The sequence below is a fragment of the Desmodus rotundus genome, chromosome 6 (genome assembly GCF_022682495.2).
Source record: "Desmodus rotundus isolate HL8 chromosome 6, HLdesRot8A.1, whole genome shotgun sequence".
Lineage (NCBI taxonomy): Eukaryota > Metazoa > Chordata > Mammalia > Chiroptera > Phyllostomidae > Desmodus > Desmodus rotundus.
This window is the reverse complement of record NC_071392.1, coordinates 23,380,141-23,398,630: the sequence shown is the minus strand read 5'-3', so window position 1 is coordinate 23,398,630 and position 18,490 is coordinate 23,380,141. Positions and strand designations below refer to the sequence as shown.

The window sequence follows — 18,490 nt, the reverse complement described above, 5'->3', positions numbered from 1 at the left end:
CAAAAATGCTCTGCGCAGGCGCGGGTACAGGTTACTGGTGGGTGGAACATCAGCTGACTTCATCATCTCACTGTGCCTCCCCCTGACTCCGCGGCGACCCTGCAGCAGGGTCGTTCCTTCTACGCCAGTTCTTGGGCTGCGGACTCCGTGACCCTGTCCTCGGGCCTGTTCGCGCCGGAGCAGCTGGGGACTGCACAGCAACACGCGAGCAGGTGAGCGACCCTGGACGTGCAGCCCCCAGGCCCCCTTCGGGAGCCAGGCCAGTGGAGGCACGGTGGGAAGAGCCGAGGAGGCCGCCGGGGAGCTGGGCCCGCCTAGCGACGGGGAAGGAGCTCGGGCTCTGTTGATGGAGGAGTTGTGACACCTCCTCCTATCCAGAACCAGACTCCTGTCAAGGGGCTCCGGCTGGCGCAAGCCCCGACGCCCCGGGTTGATTCCAGGCCGCCATACCCTGTGAGGCCGGGTGGCCCCTCGTCTTGCTATTCTCGAGTTTTCCGGCACCGTTGCCTGTATCTTATTTTTAACCTTTTCAGAGTAGTCTGTATGCCGCGTTTTGTTTTGTTTGTGTAGCTGATGAAAGTGACTGGCTTCCTTCTTTATCACAGAAAATCACGACCCTTTTAAATTGGCTGGAGTGCTGTACTTATCTTTTCTCACTTCATGCTGAGTCCGAGATCCATGTTGGTTTTCAGTACATTAAAAGACTGCCATAAAAGATGAAAACAAACAAACAAAAACACTGAGCACAGGAAATAGAATGGGGGCCTAGAACCCCTGTATATGCCAATCAGCCTCCAGGAATAAAAGTGATTAAATTCATCAGTGCTCTGAGGAAAATCTAGTAGGAAGGGCAGGAGTGCCCAGTACCTGGCAAGGTCTAGCGCTTGTCCTTAGCCTTGATGAAACAAACACCTGTCCTAGGCACAATCGAGGCAACTGTTTGGTGAGGTCGAGACAGCCACTGGTTTTTGCCTTCCGTGTTTTTTCTTCCCAAGGCATTCCAGTGTGGGGACAGTGATGTTAATTCATCGCTGAACACTTGTGCCTGGCAAGTACTGCTTTGGCTGAGATTCAGTGTCGTTGAAACAAATCAAGAGAAGATAATGCATTTGTAGACGTCATAAATTATTTATATTTTTGAACTTAATGTGGATAATGTGTACATAGTTTTTAAATAGTGAAAATAAGTATCTTTAGCCATCACTCTATAATTTTAAGTTTGTCTACTAGTTGAATAGGGTTTTGTTTGTTTTGTTTTTTACCCTGCTGCTTACACATGGATGCCAGGCCAGTTGTAAAAAGCAAATTTTTGTACATTGAATTATTTGAGTGTCAATTTTCCTTATTCAAAGCAATGGGAATTTTTAAAAGCAATATAATTTCTCTCTTTATATAAATGTCTATAATCTAGTTTTAGGAACTAATAAAAGGTACATATTCAAATTTAGAAAAAAAATTTAAATTTTGCTTTATCTCTTTATTAATTTTCTCTCAATATCAGCAGATTGGATCATATTGATAGGGGAATCAAGAGTTGGAAAATTTTAGTTTAAGGTAAATAATTAATAAGCCTAGTAGGTAATGCATCTGTTAAAGCTATTGTTTCAGGAACTGCACGTAAGGCCCACCACTCCCTGGAGAGAGAGTCTACCTTCTGGGGCACAGCTAAAGATTACTGCCTGGGGAACAAGTGGAGATATCTGGGCCATTGTGTTCCAGAGAGAGACAGACAGCCCAGCTCCTGGGAGCAGCTAAACTGCCCAGGGGCTAGAATACTGCGATTTTTTTTCAAGTCTAATTTTCCCTGAATTTCAAAACTCCTCACTGCACTTTGTGGTCTGTTATAAAAAGGCTGGTGGAAGGGAAATGTAGAGAGGCCCCCTCTTCTTAGATCGCCAGCCATCTGAATTAAGTGCCCATAAAGATTCAATCCCTGTCTCTGCTTATTGGGTTCAATATGTGACAGGCAGCACGAATGCAGGTCTTTTCCGGTTTCAATATCACTTCAGTTCTTTTCATTCTTAAAATTGTATGACCTTCCTACATTGTTATTGCATTACCTACCTGCAGAGGCTACTTTTATATAGGTAGTAATACTAATTACATATAGATTCAGAAACAGGTTTTAAATTTGTATTTAATATTCCCTGTTATTTTTGATACTCTCTTCCTAAAATTTTGTAGTTAATGTTCTATATATTTCTGTTTTGTATGTGTAGTTTATATTCAGTATTTTGGAATGTTAATTTCATTTTTTTTAACTCTGCCAACTGCTGAATGAAAGAAGAAACTGTAGGATGTGGTTTTTGAGTGTTTTTTGTTGCAAGTGTTTAAATATCTAAAGCAAGAAATATGAGGTCGAGAGGGATTGCAAATTTTATTTATCACAAAGGAGCATGAATTTTAAACGATGAAGAAAAATGCTACTTTGAATTTACTTGGCAGTGCATATAATACCCAGCTGTTATCTGCCCAAACCAACTTTCGCCTTCAGTGCCAAGTGTTTTAAAGGTAGAATGTGGTTTTGTTTTATTCTAAGAAACGTGAAGCCCACATGTTAATTTTTAGAGAACCTAAAAGAAGTATAGGCTTGTTAAGTCGTAAACCTGTGTAAGTTGTTGGAAAGCCCATTCTCACCACAAATCTGGTGCAATAGTATTTCACAATATTGTGTTAGAAGAACACTTTTGGACTCTAGGAAATGGCTCCCTTGTTTAGATATTACTTTAACTGAATATAATTCTAATCCCCAAAGTAATGTTTTCAAAGATTTTTTAAAATTTATTTATTAGAGGGGAAAGGAGGGAGAAAGAAAGAAAAATATCAATGTGTGGTTTCTTCTCATGCATCCCCTAGTGGGGGCCTGGCCTGCAAACCCAGACATGTGCCCCAATTGAGAATCGAACTGGCGACCCTTTCGTGCACAGGCTGGCACTCAGTCCATGGAGCCACACCAGCCAGGGCCTAATCTCCGAAGTAGTTTGAATGAACATTCCTTGTAGTTTTTTCTACATCAGTTGCCCATATTTTGCCACGTATAATGTGCTCCTGTGTATAATGCACACCTACGTTTTTGGCCCAAACTTTCGGGGGAAAAAAATCTTTCATTTTAATTTTTTTATTTGTTTTTATTTAGATACTTGTTTTCTGTATTATGAAGAGTATTATTTTGCATACAGATATCATTATTGCTTGCTAGAGTTACACTATTAACGCAGAAGCATAAATAAAAATTAAAAACACCTAGATATGGAATTAGTACTACCCATGTATAATACACATCTTTGTTTTTCCCTCAAATTTGGACAAAAATGTGCACATTATACATGGCAAAATACAGTAGATTGGTATAAATATCCCATAATGTACTTGAGTATACATTTTTTCTTGAAGTTCACTCTAAGATTATTCTTTTTCTTTAGACATGGGGAAGTCTTTTTCTCATTTGCCTTTGCATTCAAATAAAGAAGATGCTTATGGTGGAGTCGCATCGACAGAAAACATGAGGAATGGATTGGTTAATAGTGAAGTCCATAATGAAGATGGAAGAAATGGAGATGTCTCTCAGTTTCCGTATGTGGAATTTACAGGAAGAGATAGTGTCACTTGCCCCACTTGTCAAGGAACAGGAAGAATTCCTAGGGGTATGTGCATTGTTTTCCCTTCAAAGAATGGTTCCAAGCATTTGCACAAGACGAACTACATGAAGAGGGATGCTATATAATAATGAGTCAAATAGGGAAAAAAAAAAGTTGATCGCATATCATAGAGGAAGTCAGAGGGAATAATCCCCATGTGCTGTTTGTAGGCCACCTTGGGAGCAGTAGCAACAGTAGAAATAGTAAAAGTACCTTTGTACTCTTCTCATTTTCTGCTTGGTCAAAGTTGATAATGTGACCTGAGAGGCCTTGGTGGACAGACCAAGTGGCAGTATAAGGTCTAGCAGAGTCTCTGATAAATGCCTTGATCTGGAGAACCCTGGGGCATTACATTTGAGGTTGTGACCTGAGAAAGAAACAGCAAAGACCCTGAAAAGAGCAGCTACAGTAGGAGGAGGAGATCTGTATCTGTGGTATCCTGGAAGATGACTGTAGAACATAGACCAAGGAGGAAGAAGTGATAGACTATTTTAGATGCTACTGATAGATGAATTAATATGAGGACCGAAAACTGACCTTTGGATTTGGTGATGTAGGACTACCCTGCATAAGTATGTATATCACATATAGAGCAGGATCAAGAGAGCATAGGAGAAACAAAGTTACATAGTGGGAAGATAGGGGTTTTTTTTGGGGGGGGGGCTACTGCATTGAAAAGAAGTGGTATAGCTAGATGGGGCTTTGAAGTCAAGAGGGATTTTTTTAAGATGGAGTGAATATATTTATATGCTAATGAGAGTGATCCACAGAGAAAATATTGGTAATCAGGAGACAGGAGGATTACTAGATCTAGTGCACAGTGCATAGGGCTTCTCTGCGTGACAGAAGAGAAGGTAGAGTGTGTGGACACAGAAGTAGAAAGGTGGGTGGATATGGCAGTGGGAGCATGTGGAAGTTCTGTTTGCCACCTCATGAGCTCAGAGTCTGGGGAAGAAGGTATTGGAGGTTTCAAAAGAGAGTTGAAGTTATGAAATTGTGGTCTCGGAATGTCAGGCTGAGAGTGTGAACTACGGAAATATACGATTGTTGTACGATTGTTAGCATATTAAGGGCCCCTTGAGATCAGTGATCTAAAATGAGACCAGCGAGCATAGTTGTATGTTTTTGTCTATCCACATGTAACCGTGTGGATTTATGCATAGTAGTTAAAGGGTTGGTTTTAACCAGGATTGTAGTTTAGCCGAATGAATACTACCAAGCAACATGCAATATTTACGTGCCCACCCAGAGACACATATACATAATATATATATTTATATGTGGGTGTGTTGGGGGTAGTATAAATGAGGGGAGCATTGCAGAGGGGTCTGGGAGGAATGATGGAAGCATTATGGAAAGCTTTAAAGAAGAATTTGAGCATGGTGCTCTAAGAGTTAATACAGATAGACTGGAAAGTTGGCATTTAAAGATTCATTTATCTATTAAAGTATATGGATTTATCTCAACCCAGGAAATAAATGATGGATTTTGAAGTAACTTAATGTGGAGAGGTTTGTGGCCAAAAAGAGTCTGGTAAGCCTCATTACAGGGGCTCTTACAGCATGAGAGTGAGTGTGTGAGAGTTTTGGTTTTCAAGGGGGTGGTGTAGGAACCTCCGTAGTTACAGGGGTGTCAGGATACAGAGAAAGTGATATGGTTCTTCTGCTCTCATCCAGATAACCAAGTCAGAGCCTTAAAGGAGCACTGTAGGAAGTGTTCCCTCTGTTGAAGGAAGGCCTGGTAAAAAGTTTTTCATTTCAGCAAAGAATTACTCTTTCTCATTGTGTATACTATTCCAATCAGGTAGATCTCTAGGTATGAAAAATAGAGTAATTGGCCCTGGAATGCAACTTTTACTGGATAATTTTTGAAGATTTTGAGAGCAGTTACATGGTGTTTTGATCATTCCAAACTAGACTTTGTTGCGGAGCTACTATATTTTTAATTAATCGTGTTAATAAAATTTTTAACTTCTTTCACTTTTAGGGCAAGAAAACCAGTTGGTGGCATTGATTCCATATAGTGATCAGAGATTAAGGCCAAGAAGAACGTAAGTGATTCTCAGAAAGTGGCAAATTTTTTTGTTCTTTTGAATTTCTTTTCAAATTATGTATAATAATTACTCTACTTAACACTATTAAAAGAAAAAATGCCATCTGATTAAGTTATGCTCTCATATGCTTTGTGTCATTAAAAAAAAAGAGAATCCTGGTTGGGGTGAGGTCATGAAAGCAGCCTAGTATCTGAATTTTCTCAAATTCATTTAATTAAAAGAGACTAACCTAGAATAGTAGTAGGAAACACACATAGAGAAAACATGTTTATTTTAAAAATAGGTGTTGCGGTGTTCCCACAAGCCATAAAAACAGCTATTCAAACCATGATAGCAAGGACCTAACATGCAGAGCAGCCGTGTGGAAGTTGGGAAGAGAAGCAGATGGAGAGTTCCTAAGAGTCCCAAGACCCTTGATACCAAAGCAAATACCATACCTCAAAAGAAGAGGATCCCGGAGGAATTCCAGCAGATACCTCTAAGAATAACCTGTTAAAATTTGGAGGTTGCTCAAGCTTGGAGAGGGTGCAGAGAAGGCCGCAGAGATCCACTGAAGGGCCACGAGAAGATCAGCAGGAACTGGACCATCCTAAGCCCTCAGACACCTGAGAGAAACTCAATAAAAAACTTAAAAAAAGGACAGGCACATCCTAAGGAAGAACCTTAGTGGGTAGAATCCAGTTTGCAAGAATAGAGATAAAGGAAAGAAAAGGTTCAGAAACTAGAAAAATCTCAGAAGGATAGAAGTGGGTATATACCGTGACCATCTTTTTTAGTACCTTGTATAACAGCAGGATGGCTGTAAACTTGGGGTGAAATTGATGAGGCATGTAGAGACGTCATTTTTAAAGCTTCAGAGGTGGTTCTGATGAGCAGTCGATTCATGGAATCATGATGGCGAAATTGACATGTGAAAATTCCGCTGCAGTGAATTCAGGAGGGAGTCCTGAAATCAATAAATTTTTAAAGCTCCCTATGTTGATTTTTAACATGCAGCCCAGTTTTGGGAATCATTGCAGTAATGTTCTCTCTGTAATAAACCTGAAATCCCAGTCTTCACTAAGGTAAATACATCTTTTAAAGAGAGCATTTTAACAATAGACTCAGACCTAACCCTACTCAATACTTTTATAAAGTAAAAGGTAGATAAAATACATCTTACAGTGCTAGCATAATAGGGGGAAAACTCAAGTTGAAAATACTCTCTCTAAATGTTTCATTATGTACTTTGTGACGCACATATGTATATTTAAATTCTCCTTTTATTTATTTATTTTTTTTCAGAAAACTGTACGTGATGGCTTCTGTGTCTGTCTGTCTGTTGATTTCTGGGTTGGCTGTGTTTTTCCTTTTCCCTCGCTCCATCGACGTGAAATACATTGGTGTAAAATCAGCATACGTCAGTTATGATACTGAAAAGCGTACAATATATTTAAATATTACGGTAGGTAAAAATTTATATTACAAATACTGAACTGCATTCCTTTAGGATGATAAGCAGCACCTTTGTCCCTGTTGAGAGAATATGGAGTGTGACACTGGTTGGTTGGCTTACTGTATGTGTCTGCTATAGAATATTGGCCATCTCTGTTGTTTCTGCTTCTGCTGAAGGTGGTAATAAATATTGACAGTTATGGATACAGAATCATTTAGCATTTGAAGATGCCTTTAGGAGGGTAAATGAATTAAACAATTGCTAGCAAAAAATATATTTACTGTCTGTTTACTTTTCAACATTTGATTCCAAATTTGAGACAGTTGTGAATTGGAATCACAGAAATTGGGTCCAGCTGTTACCTGAGCATAGAAGTGATGCACCTGCATTTCTTTCCAATGAAACAGACTTGAGTCCATTCCATTTCTTCTCCATAGTGACCTGGTGGAAATTTCTATTTGTGTATAAGTTAAAATACCAATTTCTTTTAAACAAAGAAAGTTACTTATGGTACTGTTTAACATTTTATATGGCCATTTTTGTGTTTATTAGAATAAGTAATTGCTTATTATATTAACATTGGGTAAAAGATGAAACCTAAAAATTATTTTTATTTTGTTTTGCTAAGGTCACAAATACATTTTCTAACGTTCATTTTTCTGTATTCCTGTACCAATTCTGGGCCTTTTTTTTTTTTTAATTGTATGTTTATTGTAGCATATTCTATACATAGTATTTATGTGTAAAAGCAAATAATTGGTTAATTTAATGTTCTTTAATATTTTTGTTAAAACTTTTATTTCTTCTAATAATGAAGCATTGCCCTAACTGAAGTCATTTTTTTAATTAGTTTGAATGCATATTTATTTTGCATATTTTCACATAACTTGTACATTTTTGGCCTGCTTTCTTTTGCAGAACACATTGAATATAACGAACAATAACTATTACTCCGTTGAAGTTGAAAACATCACTGCACAAGTTCAGTTTTCAAAAACAGTTATTGGAAAGGCACGCTTAAACAACATAACAAATATTGGTCCCCTGGATATGAAACAGGTAAGCTTCGGTCATGAAATAGTTTGGAGAAGTTAAATGAGCCTCAACTTTGTTCATCATACTCACTTGAAGGAGGTGAGGGTGTCCTCAAAAGTTTGCCTTTGAAATGTATCTCATAAATGTATACATGAGAAAGTCTTTGCATCAGACTCGTGAAGGGGGAGATTTCTGAATTCTTTGAAGTTATGAAATGTATCTCTAGTAGTTGATTATACTTGATTGATCCTATTCTGTATTTGTTTATTTTCATTTTTTGCCTTTCAGATTGATTACACAGTACCTACTATCATAGCAGAGGAAATGAGTTATATGTAGTAAGTTCTCAGTTTTAATAATTTTCTGTCATTAAATTATAAAGTCTGAAGAATTAAATATGTATATATACTTAATATCCCATAATCTCAGCAATCATAAGACCACATGTTTTAATATTCCTTCTGGCTTCCACTCATATCTGTTGTTCTCTCTCTTCAACATACCTTATATGTATAACATCTATACACACAAAAAATTTTTTAGTTTTCAGAATTTAGATCATATGTACATACATTGTCACTTTTTGTTTACTGTGTTAAGAGAACCATATTCCCTTATATTCTGTTATTTATTGATGTTTTATTGTAGGAAGATTAATAATGTATAATACTCTATTGGAGTTCTAAAGCTTTTAAATTGGTTCTAAATGATTATGTTAACTCCTGTTAAGTAAAACAGTGATAAATTTTCATCATCTTTTGATATCGGCCTGATACAGAATTTCTGAGTAACAAACCGGTTAGTAAAATTTCAAAAGGTGAACAAAAAGTAGAAGTAAATTGTGGCAGGTTAGAACAACTGTACAGCTGCTGTCGCAGAAAAGCGTATTTGTCTTTAGAGTAGAGTTCATGAAAGTATTAATCTTTATTTGAGATACAAAAAATGCTCAACCAAAATGCTTATTTATATCTAAAGTTAATATCTGTTAACTTCAGCATAGGAAGAATTGTAATTAAACTTCTAAATTTGTAATGTTACAGATCTCATTTACTCACATTCTTTCCTCTTGAACAGTGACTTCTGTACACTGAATTACATCAAAGTGCATAACATAGTGCTCATGATGCAGTGAGTATGAATTTTGTTTCAATCTAAGATTTATAACATTGGCTTAGAGCGGTGATTTTCAACCAGTGTGCCACAAGAATTTTTAATTTTTTAAAACATGCACTACCTGACGTTAGTGCATGTCCTTCATATTGTATTTATTTATTTATTTATTTATTTTTAGAGAAGGGGGAGGGAGAAAGAGAGGGAGAGAAACATTGATGTTCGAGAGAAACATCGGTTGCCTCTTGCCTGCCCCCAGCTGGGGATCTGGCCTGCCACCCAGGCATGTGCCTTGACTGGGAATCAAACTGGCAACTTTCGGACCGCAGGCTGGCACTCAGTCCACCCAGCACACCAGCAAGGGCAGCACCAGATTTTTTAAAGTCTCTTTGGAGCATAAAGAGTAGGTAATTACCATCATTATTTTTTGTAAATCAATCAAAATTATACCTATTTTTTGTCAGATTGGCCAAAAATGTCGTTTTGGTGTGCCGCAGAATTTTAGTAATTAGTTTATGTGTGCCATGAGATGAAAAAGGTTGAAAACCGCTGGCTTAGAGCAAACACAACATTTTAAAACTGCCGTCTCAATGGGGTTTTAAGTATTGCAAGAATGCTGTGATGTCCGATAAGTATTACCCTGCTTTACAAATGAGGAGACGGGAGCTCAGGAAGTCGTTCAGGGTCAATTGCTGCTGAACAGTGAACTGGACCTTGTGAGAGCTCAGGAAAATGGCGGTGTTTGGGCCAGTGAGGAGGACCGAACTCAGCGTGCAGTTCCTTGCTGCCTGCGGTCACTGGTCGTTAGCATTAGTGAGGAGAAGTGATGTTACTGGTTTGTAAATTGGGTGTTATCCTAAGCTGTTAAAAGATTGTAGGTTATAGGTTTAATATAGGGCCATGAGCGGACATTTGATTAACCCTTTTCCTGTGGTGAGAGAGCTATATGGTTTTTAATCGAGTAATGAGCTTACATGGGGGTGGGCAAAAGTAGGGTTACAGTTCATATAGAAAGTAATTAAATAATAATAATACAAGAAAAAACTGTTTCATGTACTCACAACTGTAAACCTACTTTTGCCTTTTTAAAAGAAAAAAAATGTATTTGTTTTATGTAATTACGTGGATAGGGCTTTGTCAGTCTGCATTTCAGTTGTCAGTTGGGGAAATAGTCCCTGAGAGACCCATCACCAGAGTGTGAAGCTATCATTAATCCAAGAACCCCTGTCTGGAGAGAATTTTGATGTATAAGAGTATCCTCATTTTAGAAAACTTTTTATGCGTAACTATTCGGTCTTTCTCCCTGTTTTTTTTAATTTTTAGAGTCACTGTGACGACAACCTACTTCGGACACCCTGAACAGATATCCAAGGAGAGGTACCAGTATGTGGACTGTGGAAGGAACACGACGTACCAGCTGGGGCAGTCCGAGTATCTGAACGTGCTCCAGCCGCAGCAGTAAGAGTTGAGAGACATGCAGCTGCAGAAGAAGAAATGCCTCTTGGTATTTTTTAAACACTGAGGTACTTACTTCCCGATAGATCTTAAACTGAACCTAAAACAGAGCTACCAGTATGTGGACCTGCAGGTTCCTGCAGCTCTTCAGTCTGTTCGTGATGTGTGTAACAGGGTCTCTAATCTAACTGTACTGACTGGTTTCCCTCTCCCCCCCCCACTCCTCTAAGGGGGAAACGGAGACTTTCCCTGCTGGACAGTAAATATTTAAAATTCACAGCTCCGGTCACTACTGAAAACATAACTTTGGTGACGAACATAATTTGAGAAACTTTATTTCTGAAAGCATTTATAGACTATTACCGATCGCCTATTCTTTATGAAAGACTCCTAAGGAATAACCTTTTTTATTTCCCTCTTATAAATTCCCATTGCTACAAGGGAGTATTTCAACTATATGGTATTTTATCTTTTAGTTAAACATTTTTAGTTTTTCATTTGTTGAAATTCTACTCATTTGCATTTTTTGCCCATCTTATTTCAAGCCAGTGCTTGAATTACACTTATAAACCCAAATAATCTTTGCAAACTTCTGTACCTAAAAATTTTAAAGTCTCTAAATAATGTTTCACATGTCTTTCCATTTTATAGTTTTGTGGAATTTTTGTGTAATCTGCAAACATAGTTAATGTACAATAGTGTAAATAAACTGCATGGCTTTTGTACAGCTTTAATAAATATCAAGTAAAGTGGCACAGATTCAAAATAAAGTAAGTAGCTCATACATATAAAACAGGAAATGGAATTCAGAAACCTATGGAATGTGAATGTTTCCATTTACATACTAGATCAGGCATAAAGTAGATGTGAAATAAATTGTTCTGATGCTCCACTTCTTTTTCATGTTGCTTTTCGTACCAAAAATTGTGAAGACACTTTTCACAACTATTCGGTACCCAACTTAACCAATTTTATGAATGCTTTAGGGTTGGGAATTATTTTTTTGGTTGAAATTACCCAAGAAATCATATTATTAAATGATGGTGGCTATATGAAAATAAAACCTGTACTGTGATTTTTTTAATTTAATCACTTTGCACATCACATGGATATCATGCACCTAGTAGTTACATTTTTAAAGTTTTTACTTTAGGTTTGGATTTTATTTAAAATTTTTTTCAAGTGTCAATTATTGACTTATTCACTTTGTTGTTTTATACTTTCAGTACCATTCACCATTTGGGCTTTTTGCCTTTTCACTTCCTAAGGTCTAAGTACCTTTTAAAGGCATACCGCTGAGTGTAGGGGCTGAGTGTGATACCAAAAAAAAGAGGGGGTGGTTTCAGATTAGTTTCTTTCTGTTCCCCAGTAACAGAAATCAGGTTCCCCCTAACTTTCTCCCCAAAAGTGCCTAACTTAGGTCTGAAACGTATCTATTTACTAGTCTGACACTCAACCTTAAAACATACACTGTATTTAATTATTTAGATTAATTATTAATAATTAATGATCAATTATTTAATAATTAATAGTTATCAGTAGTTGGTAATTATTTAATAATTATTTATTATGAAGCCCTCCATCTGCCTTTAGACACACTGTGATGTGTCCTTTTGCTTTCATATCATTTTCTCCAAGTTTTCCTGAATGAACATTGCAAATACAGGGGTAGAATGCTCTTTTTTATTTTTTTAAATAACTTGTCTTGCCTTAATTCATTCCTAATTCATTTATTCTTGTTGTTAACTAAATATCACTCCTTTACATTTATTATGTACTTTATAGTCAAACCCACTTTTTCTTTTAATTTTTCCTTTTTTTGGACCACTCCCATTCTTCCTGAAACTGCACACTTCTCTAGTGTATTGATTCTATTTGTGTTTTGTCATTTTCGTTTCATTTTCCCTCACTGTCTTTTGATGTCTTTTAACGAGTGTTATGTAAACCCTCTTTTGCCTCAAAATTTCTACTCCCGTGACTTCAACAATCATCTATATCGGGGCTTCCAAATATGTTTCTACATACTTGACTGATCCCTCCTCTAATTTCTCGTTCAGCGTGACCTAGAGATAATAGTATTTCAGTGACTAAGTGTAAAACCAAAAAATGTTTTAATCATTTTTTGTTTTGTTCTCAATGTGCCCTCAAGTCCTGTTCCCTTGAAAATTGCATTTATTTCTTCAGAATGATCCTTCAGATACATCTTTTACAAAAGTCAGTCCTGATTTATTTTCTTGTTTTGTATTTTTTAATCTTATAAAATTATATAGGATAAATGAAATGGGTTTTTTTGTTGATTTGTGGTTCTAATATTCTTTTAGAATAGATTCATATTATCTACTGAAGAGACAGGAAAGTGAGGGAACATTTGCTTTCAGTGACTTAGTTTGTTTTTTTTTCTTCATTCTCTAAATTAAAAACATATCTATTTTCCGTGAGTTTTAAGTCAGAAATAAACTAGAATTTAAAATAAGTAAAAAACCGGTAATAGAGAAATAAAGGTCACCAATGACTACTTTCAGAGAGCGTTAAGTAACTACCAAAATTAGCTTAAAACAGAGCAGGCTGTGAATTAATGAAACTATAAAAACACATTCAGATAAATCCGAATTACAGCCATTTTAAAAAAGTTCTGGAAAGAATGAATGAAGTTCGTCTTTTCTTAGGTCGTTGTCCAATGTAGTCTCTTACATGGTAATAGGATAGCTATCAATGCATTTTTTTTAAACTGCTCTCAGATTTTATCCAAAGGACATGGAAAGTTTTAAAGTTTTGTTGTAAGTTTTTTTCTGATACTTCCAAGAATAACTTCCTCTTAAATTACACGTTTAGTAGACTGATCATTCTAACCACGTATCACACTGTAACAAGCCTCTGTGTGTTGATATTACATGTGTATAGCTCATGTCCTTTTCAGAGCACTTTCATGTGTTTTTCTTCCCTGATTTCTTACAGCCCTGTCCCTGTGAGTCAAGGAAGATAGGGTGATAGGAGTCTTATCTTTTGGAGAAGGAGGGAGAGGCATGGAGAAGTTGAGGGACTTGCTGAAGTTTAGTTAAGTAGTTGACCTAGTTTTTCCTCTCTCCCATATTTGTGCTCTATTATTTAAAATATCCATGAGATATTTTAAATAATAGCCTGTCAATTCAGGTTAGTATGGTCACAAATTAGAGAAACTGTTCACATGCTTAACAATGACAATCAAAATCATATTGGTGGACTATGGTTTGGGTAACTTTAAGTTGGTACCTGAAATATTTCAAATGGGAAGTGAACACAAGTAAAATATTGTGGAACATAATCTATAGCTTAATATTTCTGTAAAATTTAGTACTTGATCATTCCAATAAAAATATGACTGATACATCATCAGAAACTATTTACAAATAATAGAGATTTTTGAGATTTGAAATATGAACAGTATGAAAATTAGATACCAGATAAATTGCGTGAAATTGCTAAAATGGTCACTTTATAGTACATTAACATGTAAATGACTGCTTTTATTTGTGTATAGTTTTTCTGTGCCTTTGTTTTTTTAGACCAATGAGGCGATTCTCTAAAAATTCATGACAAGAAAATAAAACTCACTTTAGATCATCTGAATTGTGGTCTGGAAATGACACAGTGCATTGTTAAATATATAGGAAGTGACTGCCAAAACACAATAAAAGTAACCTAGGAGACTTCAAATGTTAGTCTAATGAAGACTTTATGGTTCTTAGCCTTATTATTGCAATAGAATTCTGGATATTTCTTTGGAGGGCATGTTTCTGACTCTCCCATGCTATTTTGCTTTTTTAAAGTTCTTAAATAATTCCTTATATGATGATTACATCTTATTTAAGAAAATAGTTTTTTAGGTACTTGACCCCAAAGTAAGTCACTGCTTGGTACAGCTAATATTAATGGTTCCTTACTGTGTCACATACTATATTGATCTCTTATGTGCTTTATGTTACTCCTTCGAAGAGCGCTCTAAGGTAGATCCTGTTGTTGCTTCCCATTTTATATCTGAGAAAATTGAGTTTTAGGGAAATTAAGAAATATGGGTAAGATTGTAAGTGGCAGATTCAGATTCACTACAACTCTGACTCAAGCATTATTGCTCTTACAGTTAGCGTATTTTCTTTCCAATCTTTGAAAATGTTTTCCTTATGAAAGTACATTGGTTGTTACACTTAGTATATACAAGACTTTGAAGTGTTTGGGAGTAAGGTTGATCCTTGAACAAAGAGGGGAAGTTGGGGGTGCAGAGCTCCCACCCAGTCCATAGGTAGCATGTAAATACAGTGGGTCATTTGCATGTGGGCGTTTCCACCCAGAGTTGATGAAGGATGTTGGTGTAAATTGCACTGGGCAGTTCGTGTATGAATTGGCCCCTGCAGTTCAAACCCACATTGTTCAAGGATCAACTATTTTCAAAAATACTGTTAGGATATTCTACTATTTTGTAGATCTTTGGTATAATAAAAATGTTTATCATTGATTTTTAAAATATTCATATGAATCAGTTAGGATTTTTTCTTTTAAAAGATGAAAAATTTTAAATTTACAAATACATATCAATCTTTGATAAGAAGTATAAATTGAATTTCAAGTTATTAGGTTGTAAGCCAAAAGTTGCTTACCATAATGTCATGATATTTAACTCAATGTCTGGAAGCAGCAAATACTTGGCTTAAATATATCTAAGAATAATTAATTTGACTTATTTTGTAAAATCATTTTAAATTAGATCTTTATCTTAAACTATGTTATGGAAAAATGTGTTTGTGAAGGTAGAGTAAGAAGACTGCTAACCATTATTTCTTTAAAAAGTTTATTTTTACATGAAAACAAAATATATTTAAATGTGCTATAATCAAATATTTCACTTCTATATCCCAGACTGACTTATTTCAAAGTAAAAATTTTCACTTCTCAGCTGAAATTTCTGATTAGAAATACTAATATTTATGTATTTTTGTGCTTAGAATGTAAATTTCACAGTGGATTTTTGAAATTTATTCTTAATTTGGATGAAAGCAAGTGATATATATATTTATAAAGTTACTATTGGGGAAAAATGGTTATTTTCATTTTTTCAAAACTAATATGATTGGTTATGTTTATAGTTCTTTTTACATGTGTTTAGCACAGGCTCTAAATTTAAAAATATATATTATGGTCTGTATTGACCCTAAAATATTTCACAAATTAATTTAACATACATATGTCAAGTTTTTCATAGCCAAATATAACTCTTCTAGAAGGAAGTTGTTGCCTTCTATTTAACTATATTAAATGAAAGGGATTTAAGAGAAATGTTTTCAGCATATTTTGTATACTAAAAAAACAAAAAGGATTAGTATTGGGCCAATGGCCAAGAGTTAATATTACTACCATGTAGACTGTTCAAGTTCAAAGTGTTTCACTTACCCCAGAATTTTAGAAACTAGAAGTCTGGGAGATACTGTATCAGCTGTATTGGGTGATTCTAAGTACTGTTTAAGTACTCATCTTTTAACTATTGTGTGACATGGAACATATGCCAACTTGCAAAACATGCATAATTTCATTATGTAATGGTTTGTGTTCGGCATACAGTATCAGCAAGACATGCCTTGTATGTTTTGTCTTATATTTCCATGTAGAACTCAATTAAATAAGATTTTAGAAAATGAAATCCTTGCTGACTTGCTTGGTCAGATATTTGATTATGGCATTATTGGGTAGATTCTAATCAGTGATTCTAATTGTGGAATAAATAATATAGAATATGAGACTATGGGCACTTATCTTTGTTTATATTATGTATTAACCTCCCTCATAACACACTTACTGGATTTCTATGTCCAGCAGTTCTGTAATTATAGCTATTATTGCTATTCCTGTGACAAAATATGCTTATGATAGTAAAATGAATAGAAATGCCCCAAAATGCTATTTTTCATTCACTTGTAACTGTTACTCTTGTAATTCTGTATGACACAATAAAATTTGTAAAAATTTTAGCATGAAAAAATAAAATTCGTAACAGTCAAGTACCTTGGTTATGCTTTTGAAATTCTCTTTATACAAATAAATCAGTGTAGATATTGAAAGTCCTTCAGCTTAAAGTTCTTCAATCCTTACAGTCTTTACCCAAACTCCATGTTAGCATCATCTTTGATTTCTTTTTATGTCATTCACTTTGTTTCTGATCCATTGCTGAATTCTGTCTGTTCAACCTCTGTAATATCTCTGGAATCTGTCTCACACTTGAAACTTTTTTTCCTAGAAAATTATTTGGCCATATCATTAGTCCTCTGATCTTACCTCTTTCAATGCCCAGCTCAAGTGTCCCACCCCTTCTCCCTCCAAATTTAGCAAACACTTGGTGACCTTTCCCCCGAATGTGTACTTTTAAAAGAATTGCCCAGTCACAAAGATTTTCTTTTTTTTTTTTTTAAACATTTTATTTACCTTTAGAGAGAGGGGAAGGGAGAGTGACAGAGAGGGAGAGAAACACCATGCGTGAGAGACATCCATGGGTCGCGTCTGTCATGCCCCCAGCTGGGAACCTGGTCAGCAACCCAGGAATGTGTCCTGACTGGGAATCGAATCCAGGACCTTTCCGATTGCAGGTGCTCAATCCACTGAGAAACACTGGCCAGAGCTTTCTTTGGTTTTTCACTTCAGAACTTTTTGTTTTAAACGAAAATACCTTTTTCTATCTTGAGTTAGTGTTTTTAATTATGGTTTTAAAAATCTTGTATGTAGTAGTAGCATGGTCTGAAGTTGTGACAAAAAAGAAACAAATCCTGCTAGAATAATGGGAAAACTAAGATTACCTGGTGTGCCCTCCCTAGCCAATTAATCAAGGGAGGAGGAAGGATCAATAGCAAATTCTTGAGGATTTGGTTTTTTTTCTGGTAGATTTTGGTTCCTTTGATCAGTGGTTTTCAGATTTTTTTTAAGGTATGAAACCTTTTTTTTAAACTTACATAGAACCCCAGTATGTGACAAAACATAGCTGCTCGGATCTAATTGGAAGCAGCAGACCTGTAGTTCTGACTGCTCATCTTCCCAAGGCCCTTGAAGCCATCGGCCTGGAGTATGGTATGAGCCACTCCTTTAATGATACCTTAGAGAATTCAACAAAACCACTGTGGTTTATAACTGAAACATAGTTCATAGGCAGGCAGAAACAAGCTTCAATGTGTATTTAAATTAATATTTTATAAATAGCTTTGAAAATGACAATGAAGGAAAAATGTGATTTTGAATTTTCTAATTACCCGTGGTTTTTACACATTTCAAGTGGTGAGTCTTCAAAGGATTCGTTTTAAAAAGTTTTGAGATTTTGATCAATGTGTGTCACCTTAAAGTGAGTTTATAATGAAGATTCCAATGGTTATGTTTGTTTCATTAATTCCAGATTAATGAGTAGAATGTACTGATAATAACTATTTTTTTTAATTACCCAAAAGAAACTGCAACCGCAAAGAATACTGATCCCTAATATGTGTCAGGTATTTCATTATTAAATTTGAAAGGGCACACTTCCCAAGCAAAACTGAATTTTCTGCCTTGTTGGTAATTTTGAACAATTATTTCTACTGTGAATAAATACAAATGGAGACATCAGCGGTATCTGTAAATTTAAGAGTAAGGTTAAAATCAGACTTTTTACTAGTGTTTTCTCAAATATAAAGTTTGCACCTGAAATTGTCTAATTTGAGTAAAAAGCCTTTTATCCCAAAAGTGATTTGTTCACATATAAATTATAATTTTTAAAGT

The 18,490-nt window shown here is 35.7% G+C and overlaps 1 protein-coding gene across 1 annotated transcript; it reads left to right on the top strand.

The window, feature by feature from the left end:
• Positions 1-19: 19 nt before the first annotated feature.
• On the top strand, positions 20-16,755 carry TMEM106B (transmembrane protein 106B). The gene is made up of 8 exons (XM_024577227.3): positions 20-212; positions 3,423-3,644; positions 5,625-5,688; positions 6,976-7,135; positions 8,045-8,185; positions 8,450-8,499; positions 9,236-9,289; positions 10,595-16,755. Exons 2-8 carry the CDS (start codon positions 3,425-3,427, stop codon positions 10,731-10,733), a joined length of 828 nt encoding a protein of 275 aa, XP_024432995.1. The 5' UTR covers positions 20-212; positions 3,423-3,424; the 3' UTR covers positions 10,734-16,755.
• Positions 16,756-18,490: the final 1,735 nt, after the last annotated feature.

What these genes read in the sequence shown, in the direction of transcription:
- TMEM106B (XM_024577227.3), top strand. Translation starts at nt 3,425, where the DNA reads ATGGGGAAGTCTTTTTCTCATTTGCCTTTGCATTCAAATAAAGAAGAT. An exon ending in AACAGGAAGAATTCCTAGGG is followed by an intron (nt 3,645 to 5,624) that starts GTATGTGCATTG and finishes TTTCACTTTTAG; the next exon opens with GGCAAGAAAACCAGTTGGTG. An exon ending in CAATATATTTAAATATTACG is followed by an intron (nt 7,136 to 8,044) that starts GTAGGTAAAAAT and finishes TTTCTTTTGCAG; the next exon opens with AACACATTGAATATAACGAA.